At 38.4% G+C, this 11,579-nt stretch overlaps 1 protein-coding gene across 1 annotated transcript in view; it reads right to left on the bottom strand.

Annotated features, from left to right (window-relative positions):
- Positions 1-149: 149 nt before the first annotated feature.
- LOC113477241 (macrophage mannose receptor 1-like) overlaps positions 150-11,579 on the bottom strand; it is a 31,895-nt gene continuing 20,465 nt past the window's right edge. Inside the window, exons 22-30 of the mRNA XM_026843467.1 lie at positions 10,345-10,493; positions 8,914-9,016; positions 7,840-8,072; positions 6,052-6,217; positions 4,916-5,068; positions 4,364-4,480; positions 2,796-2,963; positions 820-861; positions 150-401 (exon numbers count right to left, since the gene is read on the bottom strand). Coding sequence (XP_026699268.1) covers positions 172-401; positions 820-861; positions 2,796-2,963; positions 4,364-4,480; positions 4,916-5,068; positions 6,052-6,217; positions 7,840-8,072; positions 8,914-9,016; positions 10,345-10,493 — 1,361 coding nt within the window. The 3' untranslated portion in view covers positions 150-171. The remainder of the gene's footprint in view (positions 402-819; positions 862-2,795; positions 2,964-4,363; positions 4,481-4,915; positions 5,069-6,051; positions 6,218-7,839; positions 8,073-8,913; positions 9,017-10,344; positions 10,494-11,579) is intronic.

Genomic DNA, 11,579 nt, shown 5'->3' with positions numbered 1-11,579 from the left:
ATCCATGGATCTGCCTTGCAAGATTGCTTGTTCCTGCTAGTACAGAAAGCAAGAAGCATCCTGTGCAAAATGAACTAGAATTTCCATAGGAGAAAATCGCTTTGCCTTAAGAATTCTTGTACTCCAGTGCTTTAATTCCTTTCAAAATCAGGCCCAAGATTACTCTACTTATTAAACTGTTGCCTGCTCATTTTGTTCAATGTTGGTCACAAGACAATTTGATTCAGCATCACCACGGTATATGGCATTGTCAAAACTGGCTGTAACTGTTTGTCGATCACGTCTTTTTTTATAGAAGAAATAGAATGTAAGGCCAGTTCCTGTTAGCAGAAGGAAGATCAGTATAACAATCATCCCACCTAAACTATTTGCAGATGAAGCAGCAGCTTCGTTTTTTGATGCTGTGAGAGACAAAACAGAACAATTATAAAATGGACAAAGACTGCTATTGCATATAACAAACATCTCCCTAAGTAAACCAAATGAGTGAAAAGTACTGAACAGCTATAACAGCAGTTAAAATTGATGCATGTTCTGGATGGACAATGCAAAATTGGGCTCAATCACTTATATGTTCCTTTTAAAAGGAGCATTATATTGTACTACAGTATACCATTTGTATAGAAAAAAAAATAATCAAGAAGACATCCAGTTTGAGAGAAGAGCTCAACTTTTAAACAGATGCAAAATAAAATAATCTGTAACAGTTAAATGGATATTTAAATGAAACTTTTTTGGGGGAAATATTACTCATAAATAATAAATGCCTATAAAGTTATTGAAATTTATATTTAATGGGGTTATAGGAAACAAACTTACCTTTATTGACAGGTGAATCATGGGTTGGCTCAACTTCAATAACTTAAAAATTTAAAAATAGATATATTATACACAATTTGCAAGCAATCATTTAAAGATTAAATAAATACTGCATACATAATTTTTACTTTGCATTTCTACCAAATTTTAAATAATCATAGAATCACAGAATGGTTTGGGTTGGAAGGGACCTTAAAGATCATCTAGTTCCAACCCCACAGGCAGGGACACCTTCCACTAGCCCAGATTGCTCAAAGCCCCGTCCAACCTGGCCTTGAACACTGCCAGGGAGGGGGCAGCCACAGCTGCTCTGGGCAACCTGTGCCAGTGTCTCACCACCCTCACAGGGAAGAATTTCTTCCTTCTATCTAATCTGAATCTACCCTCTTTCAATTTAAAATCATTACTCCTCGTCCTATCCCTACACTCCCTGACAAAGAGTCCCTCCCCATCTTTCTTGTAGCCCCCTTTGGGTATTAGAAGGCTGCTGTAAGGTCTCCCTGGAACCTTCTCTTCTCTATGCTGAACAACCCCAACACTCTCAGCCTGTCTTCACAGGGGAGGTGCTTCAGCTCCCTGATCATCTTTGTTGCCTCCTCTGGACCCGCTCGAGCAGGTCCATGTCCTTCTCATGTTGGAGACCCCAGAGCTGGACACAGCACACGGATATGAATAATATATTAAAACATTTTCCCTAGCAGTTCAGACTGAACCCATGAAATATTCTTGTTAAAACTATTTGTTTAAAAAAAAAAATCCACAAACTGTTGTCTTACTATTAAATGCTTTGAACACTTTTTTTGGTAGGGAAGACAGATATTCAAAGTTTTTACACTTCCACAGTGTATGGCTTCACATCTCACACTGAAGAACTCAATTTTTTATACTTGCAAAAGTGAAAAGCACATTTGTACTTAACAGTATTTAAGCTGTATTTTTAGGCAACCTCTTTTTTCTCCCTTTGTTGCTGGAGGAATATGATTCAGTTAATTGCTTGCAGGACTGTCTGACTGAGCCCTATGAAGCTCATGGATGACTCCAGTGTCAACCTGCCAACATGTGGAGATCCACAAGCAGAGGACTCAATTGGTTCCATATTATATCTATTATATTTGTGCAAGGATCTGTTTGCCAGTGACATATCAGCCCTATTTCATACTGTCTCCCAGCTGATGTGTGCACACACAGCTGAACCCATGTGTATACAATGACTCACACTAGCTGCATGTGTGCAGATTTACATCCTTCATGCTTTATGCAACGCTGCTCTGTACGCAAGGGAGACTCATTTCAGCCTGTGACACATTCAGATTTTGTATTAGTTGACATCCAAAAAACCACAGGGCCACAAGTAACCATTAAAAATTAAATGCACTATGTTGTTTGGTTGTCTTGGCATGTTTCTCTATGCCTGTGTCAGCAGAGAAATTAATTGGGCCCCACTGCCCACCTCACTTGATTCTTTCTGCTTGGTCATCCAGCAGATCCCAGCACACTTCGCTGGTACAAACCCCATCAGCAGCACCTACCTTCTTTCTGCAGGAGTGCAGTAACTATGCACTGCTGGCCCTCAGCTTAGCTGTCAGAAGAGTGTCCGACTCTTCTCAGCCCTAGTTTAGTCATTTAGTCATCATATACTGCCCCTTGAACTCCAACCATTGAATTTTCTCCATACTCTCAACAGGTAATATGGGCTCCCCTACCCCAGGGTACAGCAAATGCCAAGAAATCAATGCTTTTAGACTGAGAGGGGGAAACAGTAACTTAGGTTCTTCTCCAACATTATTTCTCATTGTCCTTAAAAGAAGTTACTCTTCACTCTGATGCAGATGCACATGCATCAATGCATCATGCATCATGCATCAATCAACATCAGCATCAATGCATAAAGCATACCCAGTGCATAAGCAGTTTGGCTTGATGTATATTAACCACTACTTCTAAAATAACCCAGTGCAAAGAAATTCAGAACTTACTTTTGGGGATTTTGCAAATAAAATTCTGGTCAGCAGAGCAGTAATAGTTCCTCCAAGTTCCACTTGACACATCCATGTCAACACAGTGTTCATCAAAAATTACCGTAGGTTCCCCTTTCTCCCAGTTGACAAATTCTACAGCACTTCTGTCTGTCCATAGCCATTCCCCTAAAATTAAAAGTATTACCTAGTGAGTGAATGAAGAATCATTTCTTTTCTACGGGGCACAATGACATCAGATATGGAATTTATTAGTTGATTAAACTAGTATCACAGAAGGGTCTCACTCTTCTAACAGCCAGAAATATTCAGATGGGAGTGTACAAAATGTAAATGTTCACAGACAAAGGTAACTCCATTACCCTTCAGGGTCAAGCCTGTCAGTGATATAAGGAAGACATGCCCAGGCTACCTGAGGACTTGTAGCTCCTGTGCCCAGAGCTCATCTGTGTCTGGGAGCCTTAAGAAAAGCAGAGCACTTGTGCGAGCCATGCTCTGCAGTTCAAGGATCCAGATTGCTCAGGAGATTTTCTTTATGTGTGTATCCAAGATCAGTGAATAGCTGCTTTATTATCTTTTGAGACTGTATCAGGTCTCTTTAATAATAACACCCTGCTCATCTCCTGCTGAGGCCCATCAAGTAGGAATTATCGCCATCTCTGCTCCCTCAAGGTGTGCTTTCATGGCAGCATATCATGATATAACTTGCAACTGCCTCAATGATACCTCTTCTGTCTCCCATCTGAAGCTAGACTTTCCTCTTGCCTCTGCTTGCACTGCATGTAGCAGTGTGGCTATGTAGTGGACCAGGTCAGGAACAAATCACTGCTTTTGTTGTGTTAGTTTTCAAGTAGAACATATGAACCTGGCCCAACATGTGACAAGGTGCTTGCCATTGCTGGTGGTGAGAGATGGGGACTTGGGCAGCCATGGTCCAGGCCATTCACTGTAGCCCAGTCTAGACTCACTCTTGAGATATACCCTCAAAGTCTCCCATGAAAAGTAGGTTTCAGAATTACAATGATATAGAAAACAGCATCAAATTTGAAGTTAAAAAGAAAAAAAAAAAAAATCAAAATAAAAGGTTCCACAAAAAAATTTATGAAAAAATGCTGAAATTTAGATTAAGAAATATTGCTAGGTAGCTCATATGAGTTGATATCCCGTGTGTTGTTTAGAAATAAACTTCAATTTAAGGCTGCCTCGGCTTTTAATTACAAGACAACATTTTTCTTAAAAGACTAACACTGGTTAAATGTCAAACAATTTGAGTGAAAAAAAAAAAGTGACAGGAAATATTTTAATCTTCTACTGCAGTGCTAAGCTAGAAATTTTTACAGAATGAAATATACCCTAGTTACAGTAAAGATACAAAAAGAGTAGACCTCTTGCTGGTTTATGTTTTAAGTGTTTTTACAGAAAAGCTATTAAACATTTAACAGTTGATTTGTCTCTGATTATTTATTTAATATTTATTATATTAATGTTAGTATTTAGTATTAGTGTTATTTAGTATTCTGTTTATTTAGTATTTATTTTCACCTCAGTATGCATTGTGAAATAATTACCATCAATATTTTTGAACAGTCCTATCCACAACTTTCTGAAGTCACTTGCAAGTGGAGACAAAAAAAGTAAGAGAAAGTCCATTTCAGCTGAATCTTCTATGGAAACCAGAGTAGCACCTAAAAATATGAATTAGGTATTGCATATAATTTCAGCAAGGTTTTCCATTAGAAATTAATTATTTCAGTAAACAATAATCTCTGCACCGCATGACTCACAGGGGCAGTAACTCTCCCCATCAGCACTTCTCTATTCTCCTTATCAGGCTTCCAAAGGTTTATGGCCTACAAGTTCCAGCACGTCCCCTTCTAACAACAATAGTGAAGCAGTGCTTGCCGTCCTGTCTGATTCTTTCAAGTCCAGTCCCACAAATCATGATATGTTTTGTGATCAGCTTTTTCATATACTAGAAATGCTTGATAATAAATTTAAATTAGCTGTAGCTTATAATTGATATACATACACACAAATGTATGTATTATCTCTTGTTTCTGGATTTAAAAACCAAACACACAAACAACCTGTAAAATATCATAATAAAAAAAGGCAGTTACCCATTTGAATACACATCATAGAAGCATCAGGCCAGCTTTCTTCAGAAGTGGTGTGAACATAGTAGCAATGACCACGGAAGGGAATCCAAGATCTACCACGCTTCGGTTCAGGACACTTCCCAGGAAGCTGTGGTGGCTCGCTAGGGATTAACTCTATTAGGAAGACAAAGAAGTTTCAGTGGGGTCCTAAAAGCCAAGAGAAACACATACTCCTGTACCACACATCAGCTCTACCAATTTGATAGTGATTCCAGGAAAAGGGATATCCCATAGACTTAACTATTGATACAAGATTGAACTAAACATGATAAACCAGAAATAAACTATACTCATTGAAGCTGGTTCTCCATTCTGCTAAAGAAGGTCTACAACAGTCTAATGGCAATTGTCTTCAGCAAGGCAAAAAAATTTGTACCTAAAACTTGTGAAACAGTATGAGGAATGAGTCAGTATAGGTAAAGGATCTTGACACCACCAGCAGTGGCTTGTGTCCAGCCAGTTTGTAGCAAGGTTAGTCAGAGAAGCTCCAAGTACCTGTCCTTGTATATACATCCTAAACCATGTAAAAGTAGTATTAGTAGCCTATTGTATCACCTGATTAAAGCCAAAGCATAATTTAGATTAATATTAAATATGCTGTGAAGTATGCTGCAGAGATCATAAATTTCATAAATAGTTTAAAATATGTTTGAAAACTAGGTGCAATATTTGAGCTCTGAAGTATCCCAGCAGAAGCTTCCCAGGATCTTAGGCTTTCAACAGATATAAATTAATTGATTCAGCTGCTACACTGACAGGAGATTCTTATCTTCCAATATTACAAAAGATACTTTCAAATGTAAAAATACATAATTAATGTATTTATAGTTAGGCTAAAGTTGACCAATTCTTCAGTTCTTGAGAAACAAGGATGCAGAAAAGGACTATTGCATGTGGCATGAAATATTGCAGTGTTCTTTCTGATGTGCATGTGTTGACTGGCTTGTGAAATGAAATATCTGGAAATCATTCAAGACAGACTGGATCTGAGAGGTCTTCCTCAACAAAAGCAGTAGTTTATCACAAGTTAAATTCAAATAAAACCATTAATTTAAATTTCAGTCTCCCAAATCACATTTCTCCCATTCACAACTTACCATCGGATTGTTTACAGAGAGATAAAAATGTTTCATTGCAAGATGCTGTCTTCCAAAAACCATCCAAATCTAAATAGACACAGGCTGTGTTCTTATTTGGTTCTCCACTGGCCCAGTTATGATACCTGCTCCTCCTTCTATCTGACCATATGTAATGGCCACGAGTCTAAAAAGCAAATGACAATAAAGATTATGTCACATACAACAATTAGATTAAAAGAACATTAATATTGCACTTGAAGGTATGTAAAAATTAGGAAAAATCAGAATCACAGTTTCTCACACAAAATTAATTTATCCTCTGTCATGAATACATAACAGTCTTGTCCAGATTACCACTCTCCACAGCAGTTAGGGCAGTGGTCCTACAGATGTTAGTTTAGTACACAATCTATGCTAGTCAATTCACACCATCCATCTCATTCACTAAATGGGCAAAGGTCCTTGCGGTAACACATGTGAATATACAGTTGAAGGTTTGATCAAAGGAGTCCACATATACACAAAGATCAACTAAAGATTGCAGAGAAACTACCTTAGCATTCCTCTAACAGAGGCTTCTCTACATAATTAGAAAGCAAACAGAAAAAGCAGATGTTCCACTGGAAGATGAATACTGATGACATTTTTCATGGGACACGCACCACAGACCTCTGCCACCCATGCTAACAGGGCTTGTGATAGGTTTCTAGTTCTTGCAAGGACCCAGCTACTAGAGATGAGCTAAGCATGGTTTTTTTCAGTGAATTTCACCACTATTTGCAGAGGATGACCAACATTAGTCGCATCCATGGCTCCTGTCACCCTGTCCTGTGCAGCCTAGGCCCTTCTTCCTGCAATCTTTGGAGGGAAGCTCCCTTCTAGTTCTTTATGCCAGTTTCGTTCCTGTCCTTTTTCCTTTGAAATCCTTGACCATGTTTCATCCCAGATTCCTGTCTAATCCTAGTTTTCCAGTGCCTGCTCTCACCGAAGTGCAGCCCCAGTTCCTCTCAGGTCAGCACCTGTGGCCTCTCTCAGTCCTGTGCCTCACCAAGCCTTGGCTCTACCTCTTTCCTCTTGATTTCCACACAACTTCAGTTTCACAAATATTCCAACTACATCATCTTTTCTCATGGTTTTTTTACATGACCCCAATAGATGCTTCCTCTCTCAGACCTTTCCACTCTTTGCTGAGTTTGATGACAGTTTTTCACAAGGCACTGTCTTCAGCTCCAAAAGCCAGCCTGAGGTGTTCCCGTTGCCAGAGGTCTGCTCCCACCTTTGTGCTGCACCTTGCCATTTCCCCTATTGCCCAGCACAAGATATTGTAGTGCTAGGCTGTGAATTAAAACATAACTTAAAATACCCTCATGAAGAAAGAACTATTTTTAACCCAAGCTGTTTCCGTGGTGTGAGCCACAATGTGTCTTTGCAAAGAAATGCTCCCCCACATAAGCGTGTGGTAGACCATGGTGTAGGAAGTGGAAACTCCATAGCTGCTTTTACTGCTGAAACCACTGTCTAATGCAGCTATATCCTTGGTGGCCTTTGAAATGCGAGCTGTGGCAATTCTCACTTACATTATGGCCAAACATTTAGATGTGTAAAACCCCTGAAGCGGAGGGAAATCAGATACTTCAGCAAAGTTTTGATGCCTGCCACACATACACAGATCTGACCAATAGCACTCACATGGGAGCAAACAGTGACCACAGCAGTGCATCCTGTCAACCTCTGAGCAAGAAATATGGCTGATTTCTGCCAGTCTAGGGTAGCAGTATAATTGTCACAAGCATTTGATGGACTCACTGTGTTGCTGTTAAGACCAATCCATACAGGCTCCCCATGCCTTAATATTTGTAACCACAGGTAAGATTCAACATAAGGATCCAAAACACTGGCGAGTTCTGCAAACTGATCTCTGCAGTTCTTCTGTGCTTCTTCCCAGCTCATTTTGTAGTTGATGACTGCATAGCGGTCATTGCCATAATTGTTAAAGCCAAACATTGGAATTATGGGTTGGGAGTTCGGCAGTTTGGGGTCTGTAACAACCAAACAAACAAAAAGAAAAGTCAAATGTTTTATAGATATAACTATAGATATAGCTAGATATATAACACTGAGAGAAGATCTAGTGTATTGGAGTAAAGTAATTAAGAGAGACTGGAATAATCCATTAAGATGTGTCCCAACTATCACTGCAGTGATGAAAGCCATGTTTTCATGTTCTGTGACAAAATTTTCTAATTCCTGTCAGAGTGACCTTTTAACATAAATATCTGTATCACCTCCAAGGAACATACCTTGTAAGCTCTAGACCTTCCCAGAGCATACTGTAATGATGTAGGGCATTAAATGGAACAATTTCTCCACTTTTTGCGTGATATATTAGCATTTGTTGTATTTCTGACAGGGAACAGGTTATGGTAAGCACATCCTAAGCAAGCAGAGGGGTATAACTGCTGCTAATGAAATTGCCTGAGTAAGACTGTAAAGTAAATCAAGCAGGGCAGTTTTTCAAAATAAAGAAGTTGCAGTGCTTTTAAATATAACAGTGGAATTTCAGTTTTGAAGAATTTACTCATATAAAATACTGTTCTTTTTTTTCTCCCACCTGATGATCAAAAGTAGTAAAATACATGATGATCTGTAGCCTTTTATATTTTTTTTCTAGTCTAGTCGTTAAAATAGGAAAGACTAAGAGCTTTTCTCCAAAAAATAAAATGGGTGATCTTTTTTTACAAAAATGTTCCATAGTGAGTGTGATGTTGTCAGATTAATTTCAGTTAAAATAAGATTGAATAAGGGAAAGTCACTTTTAACACCATTTTGACATAACCACAATAAATCAGCTGTACTAGAAAATAGTGAAAGAAAACTCACCAGAATTTTTCTGGCATATGTAGCTTTTGCTTGTTTTACATTCTTGATCTTTCCATTTTCCTGCCTGTTCAATAGGGTTCTTCATCATGAAGACACAGTCATCCTACAGGGGAAATGAGATTAACAAGAAAGATGGGTATTGATAGGAAATGTCCTTACTCCTGCTGGACATACAAACTCACTTATCACACGTTGACACACAGAGATGAATAATATGAAGGTCATATATATGAACTCATAAAAGCAGTGTTCAGGGGCAGTAATATGATAATAGCATTTACAACTCAGCCCTAGGAAAGTTTGTACTTGGATGATGGAGGGAGTTGCAAAGCATAACACAGAGGCAGGAAGAAGTGACTGGGAGTATCTGTAAGTATATAATCTCTGTGCATGCATGTGTGTGTGTGTATGGTTGGAAAAGACCTTGAAGATCATTCAGTCCAACCATTAACGTAACACTGACCATTTCCTCCCACAGCATGAGAAGACACCGCTTGGCTTTCTGTGGCAGAAGTCAGCTGCTCTCCCCACCTCATATCAGCCTAACCTTATGCTGCCTCCAAACCCCCTGAGGGGCAGTAGTCCCAGGTCTTGGCTGCAGGTGAAGTGAGGTGTATGTGGAGCAACAACTTGTGTAGGGAAATGGGCCTAGCCTTCTACAGAAAGCATATAGATGTGTGAAAATGGGGAAGTCCTGGAGATCCCAATACCCAGCTCTAGCTTGGATGGCAGCAGAGGTCAGACCTCACATAACTTTTCCCCATTTTAGCTGGACTCAAAGCAATTCTGTTATGAAAAAGAGAGAAACTTAGTACATCTAGCACAGGAGTAGAAGAGTAGTACTATAAAGTACAGTATTCTACATTAGCCATTTTAAAATCATTGAATAACATTCAGTTTTGTCTTGCAATTAAACACAAAATGGTATAGCAGTGCTCAGTTTCAAAGCATGCAGAAGAGATCTCTCTGAAGGAAGATCTGATAGAGGGAGAAGATAAAAATGAGAAGGGAAGATCTAGAGTCTCCTTTTGAGGATTTTGTTCAATGCATTTATCTTAAGTTCAGTGCCAAGAAATGTAAATACACACAGTTATCTGATATTTTTATCCATACTCAATATAATCCCAAAATTATACAGTTACTGCTACGCTATGTTTTATTTGAGTCTTCTGTTCAGTGATGGTAAAGTGAGGGAAATGCTCACTTGTCTGAGTTTTGCATAATGTTTCCAAACGTCTGTCCAGATGCATAACAAAAAATTCATGACAAAACACAGAAGTTGAAAAAAAGTAGAAGGTAGATCTCTTACATGATTACTCTGTTTTCAAAAGCCACAATATCACTAAAAATCTTAATAAAGGAAACTTTACAGAAAATGCAGTTGTAGCTACATACTTGCATCTACCAAAGTTATAATGTTTGAGTGTTTACCTTACTATAATAACTTCGGGAACCTTTTGCCCAATTTGTGTAGTAAACTGGGCTTCCATCTGTCCATAAGAATGTGTGTTCCTGATTTATGTCATTCAGTCCAATCCAAGCATCAGTTGCAGCATTTTTTAAGAGGGACATGAGGAAAGCTGAAGGAAAAAAGACAAATTGTACAGAGGGAAACTGAATGCAGCTTTCCCTAACAGTGCAGACTCTAGAGTGCCTGAAAACAGGATGAGGAGTTTTGGTTTTCTCTTTTTTATTTAAGTGGTAATCTTATGATAAAAATAAAATATATAAATTTTTTAAAACTCATATAATGTTCATATGAAAGTCCAAAAAAGTATTTACAAACCCAAAGATGGGCAAATTTTGATACATAACATTATTTTCAAATATTTTTAAGGAATTTATGTATACATTCTTCTGTGTTGTTCATCATCTGAGGAAGCAGGGAAAATGTTTTAATGGTATTACAGAAATTAACATGAGCACACTAAACCTTGACACATAGAAAATGAGTCTACAGACTGTGCAGTCTCTTTTTTTTCTTTGGTAACTTCTTTGTTAACCAGACTTAATAACTTAATTTTTAAACAGGCATAACACAAATAAAAGTACTTATTAACCAAGTACTTATGTACTGAAATCTCAGCTTTTTGGAAGGCAAGATGATGCTTCCCTAGACTGACTTTCCACTGAAAGAATGTCCTTCCTCTGCTATAGAAAAAAGTATAAACCATAAGCACTGATGGAGTGAGCTAGGAGATAGTCCATGTGCAGCCCTCAGGACCTGAGGCACTACCTTTCCTGAGCAAACATGAGGCCTCACTAAAAAACTTGTAACACGCTGAGCAGCAAGACCAGCAGGATGAAGTCCAACAGAACAAGGCGAAGGGGAATGTGGGACTCCAGCACTGGAGCCTTCTGCTGCCTGAGGATGTGTCCTCCATTGACACCCACAACATTTGGCTCAGCAGCTAGGTGCATAGTGATTTGCTTTGGATATTACTCCCTTTGTGTGCTATTTTTACATGCATGCTTAAAAAAAATTTAAATACGGATATTTTATTATATGACAGGCCCCTAATACAAATCTTACTGTTTGAACAGTATTCCTTTGTATGTCCTATTTTAACCCCGAAGTTATGATTTTAAAAGTTAATCAAGACACTAAATCCTATGCAAGCATTTTTCCAAAGGCACAATTTCTCATTCAAGATAAGTTTATATTA

The sequence above is a fragment of the Athene cunicularia genome (genome assembly GCF_003259725.1).
Source record: "Athene cunicularia isolate RWA chromosome 2 unlocalized genomic scaffold, athCun1 chr2_part1, whole genome shotgun sequence".
In the NCBI taxonomy this organism is placed as follows: domain Eukaryota; kingdom Metazoa; phylum Chordata; class Aves; order Strigiformes; family Strigidae; genus Athene; species Athene cunicularia.
The sequence above is the reverse complement of the archived record's forward strand: the minus strand, read 5'-3'. Positions and strand labels throughout refer to the sequence as shown.